General features: G+C 45.2%; 1 protein-coding gene across 1 annotated transcript in view; it reads right to left on the minus strand.

Annotated features, from left to right (window-relative positions):
- The window catches only part of COL22A1 (collagen type XXII alpha 1 chain), a 268,070-nt gene that overhangs the window by 81,464 nt on the left and 168,501 nt on the right, over positions 1–18,105 (minus strand). The window contains exons 36-39 of the mRNA XM_058564983.1: positions 16,664–16,717; positions 13,764–13,868; positions 11,345–11,389; positions 4,481–4,558 (exon numbers count right to left, since the gene is read on the minus strand). Coding sequence (XP_058420966.1) covers positions 4,481–4,558; positions 11,345–11,389; positions 13,764–13,868; positions 16,664–16,717 — 282 coding nt within the window. The remainder of the gene's footprint in view (positions 1–4,480; positions 4,559–11,344; positions 11,390–13,763; positions 13,869–16,663; positions 16,718–18,105) is intronic.

The raw sequence follows: 18,105 nt of genomic DNA on the forward strand, positions 1-18,105 counted from the left end.
ACCAAAAAAATCAGACCCTCTGTTAGGACACTTGACCTATTTGATTGCACATAATCAGTTCCACGCTTCTTTCCGCTATCCAGCTGAAAGTGTAGTAAGGGCAGTGGGCCAGTCCTGTTTGAATGTGGACTCTCAGTGCCTAGGCCACATGAGGCCTCCGTACAAGTGATTCAGGAGGGAAAGAGAAAGGCTGAAAGAAGGGAGAGGTGATGTTAGGCTGCGAAGGCTGAGAAAGATGTCAGGGGAGGATTTTTATGATACCAAAAGGTCACAGGCAGGGTATCAGGTGTTATCACTGATATTACCATATTGTAATCCTCCCAACACCCTGATGCTGGGGCAGAAATGCTATCACTTGATCCATAGGGAAACTAATGGTCAGAGTCGGAGGGCCCGGGTCTTGGGGTACATGGTGTCAGAGGGAATCTTGCCCTGGCAGACCACAAGCTCCTGGGTTCAGTGAGTTTCATTAGCACTTTGATCTTCCCTCAGGCCTGAGCGGGATCGTTTTTAAGTATTTCAAACCTTGCTAAAGGAAGATCAGAGGCAACCTGAAGATTAAAGGAGTTTTTTGCTAATGTCTTAAAGGGGGGAAGTCAAAACTCCAGACAACGTCCTCCTCATCCCTGTCTGTTGATGGTGCAGAGGTTGGCAGAGAAAGCCCCAGGCTCCCTTCCGGGAGTCAGCACTGCTCCTGGATGCCACAGGAGGAACTTATAAACTGATTCGTCCTTAATGTGAGAACTTAATGGAAATGAACAATCCCGCTCATCCTGCTGAAGCCACAAGCGAGGTGACGCAGAGGAAGAGAGCTGGTTTTGGAGGATGTGGGAAGTGATCTGCATCCTGGCCCTGGACTAGCTATACAACACTGGCCAAGTTACCTCACCTTCTGAACCTCGGATTGTTTATCTGGAAAACAGTGACGTAGCAGACACCATCACAGGCCCCCTCCAAATTCTCTGGACATGCACCAACATGGCAGCTCCCTGCTGCAGGCGCCTGCCCCAGGGACTTCTATAGACACAGAAGGACACTTGGCCAGAGTGCAGGGCCAGCTGAGAGTTCCTGAGAGTCAGCTCCCCAGGGAGCAGCCTTCAACCAATGGCCAACAGGAATTGGTACACTAACACCCCGGCTTTGTCTCTCCTTTTGTAGAAAAACTCTCCAACCGCATCGTCCAGTCTCTGGGGTTTGTTGGTGGACGTGAGCCCCAGCTGTCCACAGGGGACACCTGTTCATTAACACATTCTCCCTTGGTTCCTTTCCTCTCCCTCATGTTGCGACTCTCTAAGTGGTGAATTCTGAGATCATTTCCCAAATAAACTTCTTGCCCTTGAATTCTGTTCTCAGAGGCTGCTTCTGCAGGATCTCAGTCTTCACTAAATGATAAACAGTTTTCACAGGACCGAGGAAGGGTGGATATGGAGCTTCTAGACTGAGCACAGGACCAGACAGTACCACTCAGCTAATGGCAGTGACCCTGTAAAGGGGCAAATGTATCCCCAGTGAACTGTCATCCCTTCTCCACGCACCTGCTCTCAGCACAACCCTGAATCCTCCATGCAGATTCCCAGGCCATTAGCAGCCTAGGCTAGTGGCCAAAGACAGGATTTATGAAAATTCAATAAGGTTTCATCCACCTCCAAAGCTTTTAACAAGTCCTAGTGGAGGAGAGACACTAAACCGTTGATTTACAGCCTCCTGGCTGGAGCCAATTACTTTTCAGGTGGAATCACTTAGGCAGGAATATATTTCATGGGTGATTTTAGCTGGCTTTCACGTGGGAGGAGGAGTGAATTGTGTCCACCTCTGCTGCCTGGCTTTCTCATTAAGGGCTTGGTATGGTGAATCCTTATGGAGCAGACTGGACATGTAGAACCCTGTTAAACGATGGGGGGGCACACCCAGGTTACAGTTCTGCAGTCTCACTTACAGTCAGTTTTCTACTCTAAAGGGTCATTCCTACCAGGTTCAGAATCCTAACTCCAGCCGATTAGGCCCCATTAAAAGGAGGATTTCATAAATAAGAAACTCTGAACTACTGTGTTTCTTCACTGCATCTTTGCCATATTGTTTTTTCCAGTTACCAAAAGACTAAAAAAACAGCCTAAGACAAAAGACAAAGCTGACGGAATGAAGTGGAGGGTTTTGTTCATCAGAAATTCTAGCCGAGAATTTCTTTTAAGAAAAACAGTTAAACTAAAAAAAACTAGCCATTTCCCAGGGGATTCCACACGTGTTCATGGTTTCTAGGAACATTTAGGAAGAAATAGAGCCACCAGGTCTTCCTACCACCTTGAAATTAGCCCCCATCACTAGGGGGTGGGAAGAGAAGGGAGGTGGTCATCTCTGGTGGGCAGGAAATGAGGCAGGCATGGGAGTGGCAGGACAGAGAAGAGAGTGCCCTGGAGAATCTCAGGGAGAGAATAAGAGGCCCAAGACCAACTCTGGGAGGGAAGATGGCCACAGAGGGAAGGAAAGGGGATTTTTATTTTATAAGTGATATTGTGGGTAATAAATTGGATTTCCTTTCAAATTCTTTGAGAGACAAATGAAGAATGGTATTACCTTAATTATTTTTGGTTGTAGTCTGCATTTCTTGAATGCAAAACCAAGCAGAGGCTGGGCCATGTGCTGCTATGGTTTATATTCAGGTTGCATTTATTAGGGGTAAAGTCAGACTGTACTCTGGGTTAAGATAATAATGGTAATAACAACAACAACAATAATACATGGATAGTTGGGATATGATGAGGCTTAGCAATGGCATTTGAAAAGGACTTGGTATTTGAGCTTTTTTTAAATAATAGTAAGACAGGTGTTACAGACCGAATGTTTGTGTCATCTCAAAATTTGTATGTTGAAACCTAATCCCAAATGTGACGATATTAGGAGGTTGGGTCTTTGGGAGGTGATTAGGTCACGAGGGTGGAGCCCTCATGAATGGAATTAGTGCCTTTATAAAAGAGATCCCAGAGAGCTCCCTCACCCTTCCACCATGAGGACACAGTGTGAAGACAGCTGTCTATGTCCCAGGAAGCAAGCTCCCACCCAACACTGAATCTTCTGGGGTCTTGATCTTGAACTTCCAGCCTCCAGAACTGAGAGTGGTAAATTTCTGCTGTTTTTGTGGTGTTTTTGTTATAGCAGCTCAAATGGACTAAGACAACATGGCTTTCAAGAAAAAAGTAAAGGTAATTTTTTTGTGTGTGTGTGTGAGGAAGATCAGCCCTGAGCTAACATCTATTGCCAATCCTCCTCCTTTTGTTTTCCTTTTTCTCCCCAACGCCCCAGTAGATAGTTGTACATCATAGTTGCACATCCTTCTAGTTGCTGTATGTGGGACGCCGCCTGAGCATGGCTGGAAAAGCGGTGCGTCGGTGCGTGCCCGGGATCCGAACCTGGGCCGCCAGTAGTGGAGCGCGCACACTTAACTGCTAAGCCACGGGGCTGGCCCCAAAGTAAAGGTAATTTTAAGGTACACTAATAGGATATAGTGTCATTAGCAAACAAAGTGCTAAACAGGAGAAGATAAAACACCAGGATTGAAAACTGGCCTTAAATTCTGAAGGTTATCATTCAGTAAAGGGGGGAGAGGGGGACGTGCTCTTTATGGTACAAAGGGAAGAATTAGAAGCAATATACAGAAGACCATATCCTACTCTCTATGGAAAGAAATTTCTAATAAATGCCTATTCTCTTTGGAAATAATTGTCTAAATTTTAAATCCAGATGTACTAGCTTTGAAAGAAATGTGTCTTCTATTTCTAGAGGTCATTGGAAGGAGGTCAGCTGAGGATATTGAGAGAAATCTTCAATTTGGATGGGGGCCCGGACGTCATTGATCCTTATGATCCCTTATAGCTCAAAGGCTTTATAATTCCTGAAGTTCCCACCTCTAGGGAGTCTGCAAACTCGCACCCAGTAGACTGATGTGAATTATTCATCAAAACTAACAGTTTGAGGAACACTTCATAGATCTTATTTTGGAGACTGTCTTAAAGCCTTTCTTGATTCCATCTATGTTCTCACCTGTGTGCTAATTGGAGGAAGAGGGATAGTGAACTCACTTTTGCCTGAAATACATGAAAGCATGCTGTTTCTCCCACATCACACGCCTTCCCCACCCAATTCAGTTTCACTGGCTATAACTCAGTTTTTGCCAAATTTGGCCAGAGAGTATTTATATATTTTTTTTAATTTTCGTGATTTTTGTTCTCTCCTCTTTGAATCAGACAAGTCTTGGTTTCCCCAGAACCTTATTCCCGTAAGAAACACACTCATAAGAAATAGTAACAATGTCAGCCACAGTAGACAGACCTATGCCCCTGACTGACCAAAGGATCAATGACCCACTCCCAGATCAGCTGGAAAAGAGTGTCCCTACAGTAAGGCCCAGGCTGCACATTCTTGGGAGCCAGCAGGGCATGGCTGTGTGGCCCCAGAGCAAGGAAGTGCTGGATGAATAAGGACTCACAGGAGGGCCAGTAATTCCAATGCCCGGGTCGCCACGGTTGCCGGGAGAGCCAGGTATCCCAGGGGCACCTTGGTCCCCCTAGAAAGAGAAAAAATAAGATCAACAGGTCAGTTCTGGGAAGGAGAGGGCCAGGGTACAAAAGGAATTGTGCTTCTCCCACTGTCCTGACTACACTCTCCATCTAGCTCCTCTCCCACCACCTGGACCCCACATGCCCCCTACAGTTCACCTAAGCAGCCCTTCACCCCACCTAGTCCAGCACACACGGACCACAGCCACCAACTGCAATCATGCAGCTTTCAAGGCTGACCATGCCCCAGTCTTGAGCATGGCTCCTAATGTGATTATGACAATATGACCCCCCCATGTGACCACAGTTCTAAATTTTACTCTCCTTCTTCCAGACTTCATCACGCCTCCATCCTGACCACACCCAAGATTTGACCATGAACCCACGTTTCAACTCAGCTCCCAAATCACCAAAAAATTAATTAATCAATTCACCAATAATTTGTCAAGTACCTATATTTTGTGGGTCACTTTTCCAGGGGTAGGGAGAGGCAAGGATGACTGAGTACAACCTTCGCCTTCAAGCATAGTGGTTAATATAGTGTGGACTTAGGGGTCAGATGCCTGGTATTAAGTTCTGGCTTCAACGCTTATTAACTGTTGATTTAAGAAAGTGACAAGCTTTAGTTTCTTCATTTACAAAGGGCTAGGGAAGAACAGCAGCTGCGACATCCACGGAAGTCATGCTCGTTGAACGAGATTAGGCAGACAGAGTGCCTGGCACGACACTCAGTGCAAGTAGCTGTCGTGGTTGTTGCTGTTCTCATGTACCTGTCATTCTGGACTTTGATGGGAAGGAAAGGAGAAGGAAAGAGAAAAAGAGAAGAGATTCTGTTCACCATTTCCTGTAGAAGGAAGCTGAGACAGAGTCACACCTTCTTATCCACAATTTCAAAATCCTCCACTTCTGAAAACAAGTGCTTATCTTAACCCAATTGGCAGCAAAACCTGACTTATACTGACACAGGTTACTTACAGTCTTTAATTATCCCATTTTGTATGGATATTTACACATTTCTGTTGCATCAATATTAATGAGTTTGATTAGGAGTGCTGCCCCACACACCACAGTAAATGTTTTATATGTAGTTTGCAAATTACTGCCTTTCTAAGTTACAGAATGAATTCAATCCAAAACACACGTGCCCCCGACAATTTTATGTAAGGGACTGTGCACCTATATTAGGTCAGCTGAACTGCAGCCAAGTCCAATACTGGAATGGCAGGTGACCTTGTTCAAGCCACTTAATATCTCTGGGATGACTTAACTTGCATGACAAAGGGAAAGAGCCCTAGAAGGTTATTATGAAGAGCCAACAAGGCAATGTGCAGCAAACTGATTTCAGGTAGAACCTGATATTGCTGGGCAACACATTTCTTTATTAAGGTTTATGCTTTGAAGCATTAAAAAAATCCAATTAACGATCAGCTTATCCTCTAACCATCATTTCAATTGGAAAACGGCATTTTGGACTTTTAAGAAAAGTAATGTTTCTAAGATGATTTGTTTTCTCTGCAGTATGACTGTTGCTTGGATGACTACGTATGTTATATATTTATTCAACCAGTGTTTGTCGTTTATTTGTTGCAAGCAGCAATTGACGTTCTAAGACCAAAAGATGACTCAGTCATGAGTCCTGCTCATTTTCAATACTCAGTGCTAAGTTCTGAACAGAAATCTCGTTCACGCGAATTGGGAGAATCAAGGCTTGTGAAGTTCCCACAAATGAGATGAATCAAAATTCAAACTTCTCACTAGGCTCCATAACATTGTCATTTCCCCTTGTCTCTCCAGGCCCAGGGCTGGTCACGCTCTTGAGAGCCATAGCATCCCTCTGCCCCACAATCACCTCTGTAAATAGTGCCCCCCTGAAATTCCCCAAAGTCCCAGATGGTGCACTCTATTTCTTTAGAATAATATAGTATGGCTGATTCTGGGAAGTACAAAATTCTTGGGACTGCTAGAAAATCTAATTTCTATGCATCAGGAAGGTGGAGAAGGAAGGAAGTCAAGAAAAGAGGCAAATATAGAAAAAAGTGTAATGAACTAAAAATGAATATGATCAGTGTTGTATCAGTCACCAGCACATTGCAACAGGGGGAGCATCAGCCAAGAAGATTTCAAACTGGAAGCCAGGTGACTCTAGGTCCAGTCTTAGGACAATGTCAGCCTGACCCTTGATCTTGGCTAGGTCCCATAACCTTTCTGTACCTTAGGATCCTCATTAGTTAGAACAAAAAAGAATATTCTAGCAAATTCCCATGTATTTTATAAAGACTCATTTAAAAGGTAAAAGACTATATAACAGTGAGTATTACAGGTGTATTATTATCATTTTATCAGCATAATTAGAAGACAGACAATAAGCTAAACACAGATATATCATAGAAATCCATATCCTTTTGGACCTCAGTTTCTTTTTAAAATATTCAATGTAGATTTTCTAATTATTTTCTGTTTTAGCTTGGTTCTCCCTTCTTCCCAAGGCTATGTTTATGCACACCAGCAAACCCTACCTACTGCAAGCTAAACCACACAAGCAACCAAATTTGTATCCTTCTATGCTATTTGTTTACACCCCTGCTTCTTGCACATGCTGTTCCCCTTGGGGGATATTCTCTGTCCATATTCTAAGCTTCCAAACACCTACCCATCAATTAAGACTTAGCCCAATCATTCCATTTCCATAAACCCGCCTCTGTCTGTGCTCCTCCCTGTCCTCTTGCAGATATTTGTATGTATCTTCATTAATCTTAACACAGTGCCCTCCCATTTTCTCTGTCTGACCCTCTGACTTCTATGTGTCTTAAAACCATTTATTCATTCATTCATTTATCCATTTATTCAACTAAACTAAAATAAACTATCCATTCATTCATTTATCTATATTCAACAAATATTCATCAAGTATCTCAAATGAGTCAGACCTTATGTTGGGTACAATATCTATACGCTTTTGCATCCACAATGCCCAGCTTAGGGCCTGGCACAGGTGGCAGCCTTTAACAGCAATTTCCTGAATGCCAGAATGAATAAATCCAACATCACTCACATTTTGCCAGGTACTAAATTCTGTCTTTGACCAAAATCAACTTTTTACAAAGGGGGGAGCATGATAGAAAGACCTCTCCCAACCCAGCCTGGAATCTGAGTCACGATTGTTGTCTCCTGTAGGGTAGCCAGGCCTGGCTCCATCTGAGTGTTTATAGCCCAATGTGATGCTAACATTTTCCCCAAGCAACAACACTTCACAGCTTAATGGACTGAAACTTTTAAAAAATGGCCCCGAGAAAAGATTGAAAGACCTTAACGCTCTGTCAGCAAAAGCAAGAAGACTCATGATTTTTTTAAAAACAGGGCGCACATGAGCTAGAATCTATAATACTGACTTTAGCTCCTGTTTTGGCTGCAAGACATTCTGGGCCAGTTTAACGGTGTCCAGAGAAGAAATGAGTGAGGAAGTGTGGGATCTTATAAGGAGAATGACATTTATTGAGCAACAACTATGTGCCATAAGATCATTTCCCTCTACAGGAGCTCTTTGGAGGTTAAATATGCTTTACCCCTGTATACAGAAAAGGAACAAAGAGTCTCAGAAAGAATAAGCCACTTGCCTTTAAGTCATCTATCTTGTAGGTAGGTGAGCTGGGATCCTAATCCAGTTCTGTATGAAAGCAAAACTTATTCAATTTTCTAGAAACCAGTGCCACCCAAGAGAAGGAAAGGTAACTTTAAGAGTCTTCCTGCAGTTATAAGTAAATAGGATGGGCCTAGTGGGTGCCAGTGAAAACCTTTTTATAGCTCCCTTCCTTAATTCCAGGAAGTGCGTACAGTCAGCACCAGGGACAGCACCAGGGCAATGCATACAGCAGGCACCCTCTGGTACCTCTCTCTCTGTCTCTCCCTACTTTCCTCCCTCCTTCCTCCCCTTGAGCTCCCCATTCCCAACTAAAGACCCCCCCTGAATTCCAACTTACCTTCCCAATGCCAACTGACTACGGAAACTTTTATTTTTAAACCACATTCTAACTTACAAATGTAGACAATGTCAACATTGGAGTGGGTCATCTGTTTATACATTTTAAATAGGAGGAAACATTTAGCCAAAGGGACAGCATGACTTATCCTGGGTCCCATGGAGTTGAAACTGGTTGGTCAATTGGACCCCAGGTCAAGGCTCTCTGCACTCCTCACCCCAGGGTTTCAGCCTGCCTCTCTGCTCATCAATGCTCCCTCCACCCACTTCCACTTGGGCTTTCTCTCTCCAACAACATGGTTGCAGGGATGGGTAAGGCCTCTCTAGATCCCCACCTTCTTGCTGCAACCCTAAATCAGACTCCACAGGGTGATCTAATAATAAAGATCACTAATGTTTATTAGGCATGTACCTGTGATAAGCACGAGGCTAGGCAACTATTTTTATTTGCATTATATCATTTATTTTTCCCCCAAACTCTGCCTGGGAGACAGATTTTATTAACCTCATAAATAATTATCACAGAGAATGGACATCTTAAGCCAATGCTTCTGGTGCCCTTGCCTTCCTTTCTTCTAAGAGGAGATCAATTTCTTGTAGATCCCAAAGGTTCCTCCTTTAAGGAGAAAAGTGAGAGCCATGAGCACTGCCGGTCAGACACTGGGCTCACCACATCACAGGGGAACCTCAGACACACTCCTTAGATTGGTTGTTAATTCACGAGGTTCTCCAGGTATTGGGTCCTGCCCCCTGCTCCTCTCTACACATGCCCACTGCTCCAGATATATGGAACTCTTTTATATGCCTCCAAATTCTGACAAGTTGTTTCCAACGTTTTTTTTAATTCAGAAATTAGGGAGTTGTCAAATATTTGTTCAGATCACTCAAAGAACTTGCTCATTTCTTTTTACTTTGATCATGAACAACAAAATCACTATTTGAGGAATGCACATTAGCCTACTATGACATCCAAGCATCAAGTTTGGATGCTTCCAGAGGTCAGCTGCCTGAATAGGGAAAATACCACAAAACAAAGAGCCTAATGTAGATGCATCAATTATTCCTGAAGCCTCACACTTCATACCCTGGATATTATTGTAAGCAAGCCTTTTACATAAAATTTAATAAGCAACACACTGTGTGGTTATGTTACTGAGATCCCAAAGATACAGCTACAGAATATAAGGAAAAAAGAAAAGCTCTCCTACTATTAAGTGAATGAGTATCTGGAGCTTGGGATAGAACTTCCAGGAATAGCAGCAGATATGGATTCCAAGAGCGTAAATAACTCAGCTAGGATGGACGGTGATGTGCTTTAGAAAGGTGCTAGTGGACTCAGAGAGTGGCTCTCCAGATGACTAGCAATGACACTGAAGGTATATACAATGAATTTTTAAAAATTTGTCTTCAGAAACATATGCAATTGGATAAAAAGTAACTATGATAACTATAATTGTAGTTATTGTAACACTTTCATTTATGTGATTTTAAATATACATGTTAAACTAAAGCAAAAAACTAAACAGTCTAATGTCCACCATTGACTATTTCACCCACATTCTTAAGTTTATGCATTTGAGTTGGTCAAATACTTTCTCATTAAATGTGGGCATATTTACAGTACAGGCTCATCTCTGAACACATTCTATCTCACGTTTCAGTGTCTCCTCCCATGTTAATACCCCTGCAGAGAATTCCTTCCTCATCTTCTTCCCCTTCCAACTGCTAAGCACATGTTAAAATCAGGACAAATCTCACCTCCCCCAAGAAGCCTTCCAGTCAACCTAGGCTGGGTCAGGGACCTTCCGCCCACCTCACTTGTGTCTGAGCTTCCCTCTCTGCTAGAACTTGTCTGCTTTGGCCTGTTTGTTTATCCATTTTCCTCTCTGGCTCCTGAGCTGTTGGAGGGCTGGGAACACGTCACACACGTCATTGTCATCCCACGGTCCACCTCCAGATCTGACACGCGACAGAAGCTCAGTGGATGTGCAACAAATGAAATAACAAATGCATTGGTAATTCATGCATAAATGAGTCAATGAATGAATGATTCAGTGTAAAGATAACTTCAGGAAAGCTTCCTCGATCACGCAGGAAAGTTCTCTTAAGTATACTCCCTAATAGGCAAAGTCATCTTTTCTGAGTTGTGGTTGCAAGTGAATTGAGGAAGAGACAGCAGTCATCTACCTAAGTGTTTCCCTTTCCTCCTGGTTGATCAGCTAGATGACAGCCCCCACTTCTCCTGTAGTGTCAAGAGGTTGGTGGAAATTAATTACCACCTCCAGGCCTGGCCCACAAAATCTTTCCACAAAATCCTCTGCTGTCTTTTCCCTCATTTATCACTGCACACCAAGGATTTGGTAGAAGACACTGAGGTCTTAGAGGGTGGAATTGTCATTGGACTGAAGGAGTGTGAGTCCCTGAGTGGCTGTGTGGATCAGAACTCCCCACCCACCATAACTCCCATTAGACTTAACGTGAATGAGAAATAAACTTTTATTGTGCTACGAGTCTGAAATTTGGGGATCAACTGTTACCACAATTAGACTAATAACACAAGACTGCTTAGATCTATCTCTCCGCCAGTTGAAAGCATCTTCTGCAACTTCATTTAATGAGTCGACATTTATTAAGTACCAACTGTATGGCAACTACTTCAATATCACAGTTCAGAGTCACGGAGCCTTTAGTTACGTGATATGTGATGAACCGAGGAAAAGGGAAGTAGATTGAGGTGACCAGAGACGCTTACAATTAAATTTTCCAAGGTCTCTTTCTAAATGCGTGGCATCCGCAGTTTGCTTGCATAAACACTAACCTTGGTTCCTGGAGGTCCAGGTAATCCAGGTAGTCCACGAAGTCCCTGGGGAAATGAAAGATACAAGGACAGTCATGGGACCACAAGGGAGCATTTACCTGTCTACCACGTGCTGAGCTGTGTGCACCCTATGCTGTGGGGGCCCACGGATGGATGGGAGTCTTACCATGACTTGTCTTGTACAAAGGAAAAAACCTGTTTCTGAGCCAGAAGTCACTTAGGTGTGAATTCTGACTCCTCCACCTTTCTCCTCTGTGTGACCTTGAGCAAATCCCTCCATCTCTCTTAGCTTGTTTTCCTACTTAAGATCCTTATTTTATAGGCTCCCACAAGTAAGGCAAGGCCAGGTTTCAAAGTAGGGCTCATTGGATTCCAAAGTCTGATCACTTTCTTGTTAACGCTGCTATCAAGACCTGGGAGAGCCAACAGGAAAAGTTTTCAATTTCAGGATGAAGCGTTTTGCCTAACGCAGCACGCATGGCCAGAATTAAAATCACAGTCTACTTTTGGCAGTATTGGCTGAAAGAACCCGAGTGAAGAAAGACGGCACAGTCCAGTCCCTGTGGGTTCACAGCCAAGCTCTCCCACTTTCTGGCTATGTGACTTTGGCAAGTGAGTCACCTCTCTGAACCTCATATTCCCCATCTATAAAATGCGGTTACTGATACTGCTACGCTCTGAATGTTAGTGTCCCCCCAGATTCATGTGTTAAATCCTAATGCCCAATGTGATGGTATTAGGAGGTGGGGCCTTTGGGAGGTGATTATGTCATGAGGGCTGAGCTCTCATGAATGGGATTAGTGCCCTTATGAAAAAAGTTCCAGAGAGATCCCTTGCCCCTTCCACCATGTGAGGACACAGAGAGAAGTCGTCAGTCTACAACCCTGAAGAGGGCCCTCACCAGAACCTCACCATGCTGACACTCTCATCTGGGACTTCCAGACTCCAGAACTGAGAAATAAATTTCTGTTGTTTACAAGCCACTAGTTTACGGTATTTTGTTACAGTAGACCAAATAGGCTAAGATAAGTACTCACTTCTCAGGGTAGTTGTGAGGATTAAGTATAAAGTGCTTAGTACCTGACACAAGAAAATGCTACACTAGTTAATATAATAGAGCTAGCTGAGTGGCACACACTATGGATTTATGTGAATCATCTCACTTAATCCTTGAGTGATAGGTGCTAGTATCATTCACATTTTAGGATTAAAAGAAAGTCACATTTAGGATTAAAGATGAAGAATGTAGGCACAGAGAATTTGAGTCCTTTGTCCAAGGTCACACAGGTAGCAAGTTGTTCTGACTAGAACCTGGGTCTTCCTGTCCCTCTTTATGAGGTGGTGAGCTCTTGAGAGTGAGACTGTCACATTCATCATTGTCTTCAGAGTCTAGTACAGAGCCTGGCTCAGATTGGACCTCAGTAAACTGAGGCAGATTGCACTATCAGTCCCAACTCTTCACCCCCCTTCCTGTGAGAGGCTTATACATGCCCACCCACTGCCAATGGACTTGCAAGACCTCTCATGGGGGAAACAAACACTCCTGCCCTGTTGACATTGGGCTTGGCCACGTGACTTGCTTTAGCCAGTGGCAAATGAGCAGACATGACATATGCTATGTGCAGGCAGAAGCTTTAAGAGTCATTGCATGTCTCTGCCATGAGAACATGGCATCTCCTTTAATCATGGGTTTCTTCTTTAGCTTGGAGCCCGGAATGAGAAGACAAATGAGGCAGAAATACAGCAGTCTGATCAGAGATGTCAAAGGTAACACAGGGCCTTTTCTTAACGGTTGAAAGCCACTGAGATTCTGGGGTTCTTTGTTACTGCAGCAAAACTTACTAATACATCTCACTTTCTGTTCAAGACATATTGAGATGCTTGCAACATGGACATAATATCCTCAAGCATTTGCACATACAGTCCATCTGTCTGGAACACGCTCCCTGTGCTGTTCTGCCTGAAAATAATTTCTTCTCAACTTTCACTTTTAGCACAAATGCCACTTCCTCTGTGAGCTTTTCCCTGACTTTACACATGGGCCAAGAAGCCTCTTCTCTATGTGCACATCCATGATTGGCCCAAGCTCTGGTATTCTGTGTGTATGACTGTCTCCCCATTGGGTCATGAGCATCTCACCATCACAGACGCTAATCCATCTCTGTGTCCCCAGCGCCTGGCCCAGAGCCTGACACACAGCAAGCAGTCCATGCATAACGTTGTGCTGCATCTCATGCCTGAACTGCATCAGGGCACACTGTTCCCCCAGACTGTGCCCCTTTCCCAACAGGCCCAGTTTCATCGGCTATCACTCAATTTCTACAAACTTTGGCCAGTGAGTCTTTTTTCTTTTTTCTTTTCCTCTTTTAAGTCTATCCTGGTTGTCACGAGCACAGAAACCCCTGGACCTGACACTTACCGGCTCTCCATCATTCCCCTTTCCAGGTGGCCCAGGGAGCCCGGGAGCACCAGGATCACCCCTGGGGCCAGCTGGCCCTGGGCTCCCCTCTTCACCTGCTGCTCCCTGGAAAGAAAAGTAGACAGTTTCTAGGATCAATGACATGCAGAGAGTGAGATTTTCAATGGTGAACCAGCCTGAAGTGGGTTGGCAGGTTTCCTGGTGATGCCCTGGCTGTTTCAGGAAGCCCATCGCTCTGAGGACATAGAAAGATGGACTACATAATGTGTGTAACAGGCTGGATTGTGTCCCCCAAAATTCATATGCTAAAGTCCTAACCCCCAGTACCTCAATTTAGAAATAGGGTCTTTGCAGATGTAATTGGTTAAGTTAGGTTGAGGTAATACTGGAGTAGGGTGGCCCCTAATCCAATGTGACTGGTGTTCTTATAAGAAGGGGAAATTTGGAGACCGATACGCATAAAAGGGAGATAATGTGAACACACAGGGAGAAGACAGCCATCAATAAGCCAAGGAGAGAGGCCTGGAAGCATCCTTGCCTCATGCCCTCAGGAGGAACCAACCCTGACAACACCTTGATCTAGGACTTCCAGACAGAGTGAGAATGGTGAGACAGTAAGTTTCTGTTGTTTAAGGCACCCAGTCTGTGACTTTGTTACAGCAGCCTTAGCAAAGGAACACAACGTGGAACACGGGAATGGAAAGGACATCAGTGGTTTTTTAGTCCAACCTCCCACCCAGGGCAGGAAACCATCGGGAGTGTCTCTTACAGGCAGTCCTCCATTTCTGTTTGAACTCCTTCCAGAGCGGAGAGCTCATCACCTCCCTAGGCTGTTCATTTCTTTGTTGGGCAGCTTTGCTACATAGTGTTTCTTTACATTCAACCAAGACAGCCCTCTCTGATATCTTCCTGACATCTGACACTCAATCTGTTCCCTGGAGCTCTGTGGACTAAATCTAATCCCTCCTCACACGATAGGCCTCCAGCAATATGAACACAGCTCAGGGCTCCAAAGTAGACAGAGAGAGAGCCAGGATTTGATGAGGGAGGGACCTGTGCTTTGTGCTCCCTCCTGGCAAATGGTCACGCTTCTGACCACAGAGCCATGAGCCCCAGGTGGCAGCCCTGGCTGTGGAATGTTGGGTGGAACCACATGAGCCGCAGGGACTCCTTTTCCCAGGCAGGGCTCCCTTGGGCCTAAGCTGCCACCTGAAGGTCTCCAGACATTCCCTGATGGAGAGGAGCTGAGGTACAATGTACCAAAGATGGGCAAAGCAAGGGACGGAGAGGATTTTTCCAAGCCACGGGGAGGATCAGCTTCCCCAAGCCTTAGGATAGCCACTGGACAGAGTATGAGAAAGAGAGAGCATGCCCTGGTGTCGGAGGAGTTTTACCACTTTGCAGAGCACTTAAAGTTCCTTCCAAAACCAGCCCAGGGCCTTGGCCTTCAGCCTGTGTCCTGCTCCACCAAGAAGAGAGGTTTGGCTACCCCTAGAGGTTGGATGTGCCAACAGCTCCCTGATTTTTCTCTTCTGCTCAACTAGCCTCAGAAAGCTTCTGACGTGGTGGTCACCCCTTCTAGGTTGTCAACGCCCTACTTACAATGTGTCCAGAACGGAGAACAACCTTTTAGATGTAGTATAATCCAGGAAGAGCAGACGGGCCAGGATTTTTTCCCTCGCTTAATCTGGGTGTTCTACTTGTATGACTGCAGTCTAAGACAGGATGGTCTTTTTTTCAAAAAAATTTTAGCACCTGCATCATATAAGGGTTATTATTGAATTTATGATCAACTAACACCCCAAAACCTATGAGACATATTTTCCACAGGTTGGTTGTGGAAATTTTCTCTGAAATAAATCATTTTTTTCTTTTGAGACATGTATTTTAAAATTGAGCTTTCCTGCCAAAATACAAAAGTGTACATCTATTCCTGTTAAATTTTGCCAAAATATAAAAGATAAAATGACCACTCCATTAAAAGGTTCCAGGCGAAGTGGACTTGAAGGAATTCATATTGAATTTTAGACACTTGTGTGCTGGGAGGGGGCCTCTGTGGACAATCCATCAGGAGCTGGGGGGACACTGGGATACCTGTCCATGGATGTGAAACCTGCTTACGTGGGGAGATGAGGTGAGCCCTCTGACATGTCAATTCTTCAGTTAACCTTTGCAACCTACGATCAACATATTAGCGTCTCCATTTTACAGATGAGAAAATTCAGGTGCACAGAGGGCACCTGAGATCAAGATTTCCCAACCTTGGCACGATTGGCATTCGGGGTGGATAATCTGTGTTGCAGGGTGGAGGGGCGCTGTCCCGCGATGGTGAGATCTTTAGCAGAATCCCTGGTCTCTACCCATCAGCCACCAGTACAGTAGAAGTTCCTTACCAGTAAACGTCAGAGACATTTCTTAAAATGTGAGGTCAGACATTTCAAAAAGCTGTGAACTCTCCTCCTCTGCCCCTGGGGTGTTGGTATTTTGTGGGGGACACTGCGTCTCTCTTCTTTCTAATAAATAGAGCTCTTTCTCATAGTTGGGAAGTTCTAACTATGCACGCAAAGGTGTGGGGGGGATAACTTGGTGCACCGAATTGCGAGAAAGCAGTATTTGAGTCAGACGGACTAGCTCTGTGGCTCACCAGCTGTGCGATGCAGGGCACATGAATTAATCTCTCAGAGCCTCAGCGCCGACGTCTGTCAAATGGGGATCCCTCTGATTCACAGGTCTGTTGTGAGGGTTACAAGAGGCGGTTTCATGCCTCCTCCCTCCCTTCTGCTCAGAGAGTCCCCTCTGACTCCTGGGTCCTAAACCAGGCCCGAGCAGGGCAGGCTCCTTCTTGCTTCTTGGAAGTCGGGAGGAGCTGCTGTGTGCTGAGAGGCCGCACTGTGTCTTACCTTCTCTCCACGCTCCCCGTCTTTCCCAGGGGGGCCTCTGATGCCGGGGGGGCCCTGAAGAAAGAAAGGTCGTTGATATGGTGAAGGTCAAGATGGCCTGTAGCTCCCAGAGAAGGGTGATCCGCTCCCCTTTTAGTGGACAACTACAGCTTTGTCCCCACTTGTTCCCTTCCCTGACTTAACTTCCCCAGGGGCCTTGCTGCTGTCTGCTCCCTGCCTGCATAGCTGTTGCTCCCCTGGTCTGCTCACACCTCCTTGCACATCAGAGCTCTAAATATGCAGGCCTGACTGTCCACTCTCCCTGGACTGTAGATCTCAGAGGCCAGGGCAGGGCCCAGGCTAGAGGGGACCCCAGGAGGACGAGGATGACCTAAGAACACAGGCTTGGCACCAGAGACCTGCTCCACCAGCATCTGTAGAGTCCCCCAGAGGTTGACTTTGAGACAAGGCTCAAGTGGAAGTGTTCCATGGATGCACCAGTAGGGAACAGGGAAGTGAGAAAGGGGAGGACAGGCAGCTAGTAACACTTTTGTGCAACTGTGGCTCAGTCCTGCTGGGGGCTCTGCGAGTCAACATAGGAGGCACCCTCAGAACATCTCCACCAGGGGTGAAGGAGCTGGGGCATTTACACACCCACTGATCAGAGTTGCTTCTGGTGGTGTTATTGGCCACAGGTCATGGGCCTGGCTGGACAACACAGTCTCTAGGAGGCCCAGGCACAGGAATGCAGGGCTGGCTCCTGAAAGTCAGCGGCAAGCACTGAAGTGAGGAGGGTGACATGATACTGGCAATGTTCCAGTAGCATCTACAGCAACCACTAACTACACGACTCAGTCTCACTGCACCTCAGTTTCCTCCTGTGTAAAATGGGGCAATGGTAATATCCACCTCCCAGGGTCCTGAGGATTAAATGAATTAACAGGGGTAAAGTACTTAGAACTATGCCTGGCATGCAAAAATGCCCAGTATTTGTCCTCTAAATTGCTATGATTATTACAGTAAAGGTCGACGACTGAATGATACTGACTTCAAGCTACTTCAGGAGCATAATTCTCTGTTGCCCTTGACTAGATGCCATCGGGTGTTTTATGGCACAATGTTAAAGTTGAAACCAACGTCTACAGTGGATCTTAAAGCTAGTCCATTAGCAGACACCTTGGGACCCACGCAGGAGAGGCAGGATCCAATACGCCAAGAGTGGTGGGACGTTAAAGGTGAACCAGCACAGCCTGCTCTCTCCGTTTTGAAGATGAAACATCTGAGGCCTCAAGGAGTGGCTTGCAGGGGCTTGCAGCCAGTTCATGGCAGAGCTGTGATTGGAATCCAGCTACCCTAACAGCCAGGGCCCTTGACTTCTAAGGTTCATTTTGTTTCTTCTAAGGCAAACTCTGATGCTGATTCCAACATCAGTGACATATACGGACTTTCTGCAGTTACAACAA

The sequence above is a fragment of the Diceros bicornis genome, chromosome 21, assembly GCF_020826845.1.
Source record: "Diceros bicornis minor isolate mBicDic1 chromosome 21, mDicBic1.mat.cur, whole genome shotgun sequence".
NCBI classification, from domain to species: Eukaryota; Metazoa; Chordata; class Mammalia; order Perissodactyla; family Rhinocerotidae; genus Diceros; species Diceros bicornis.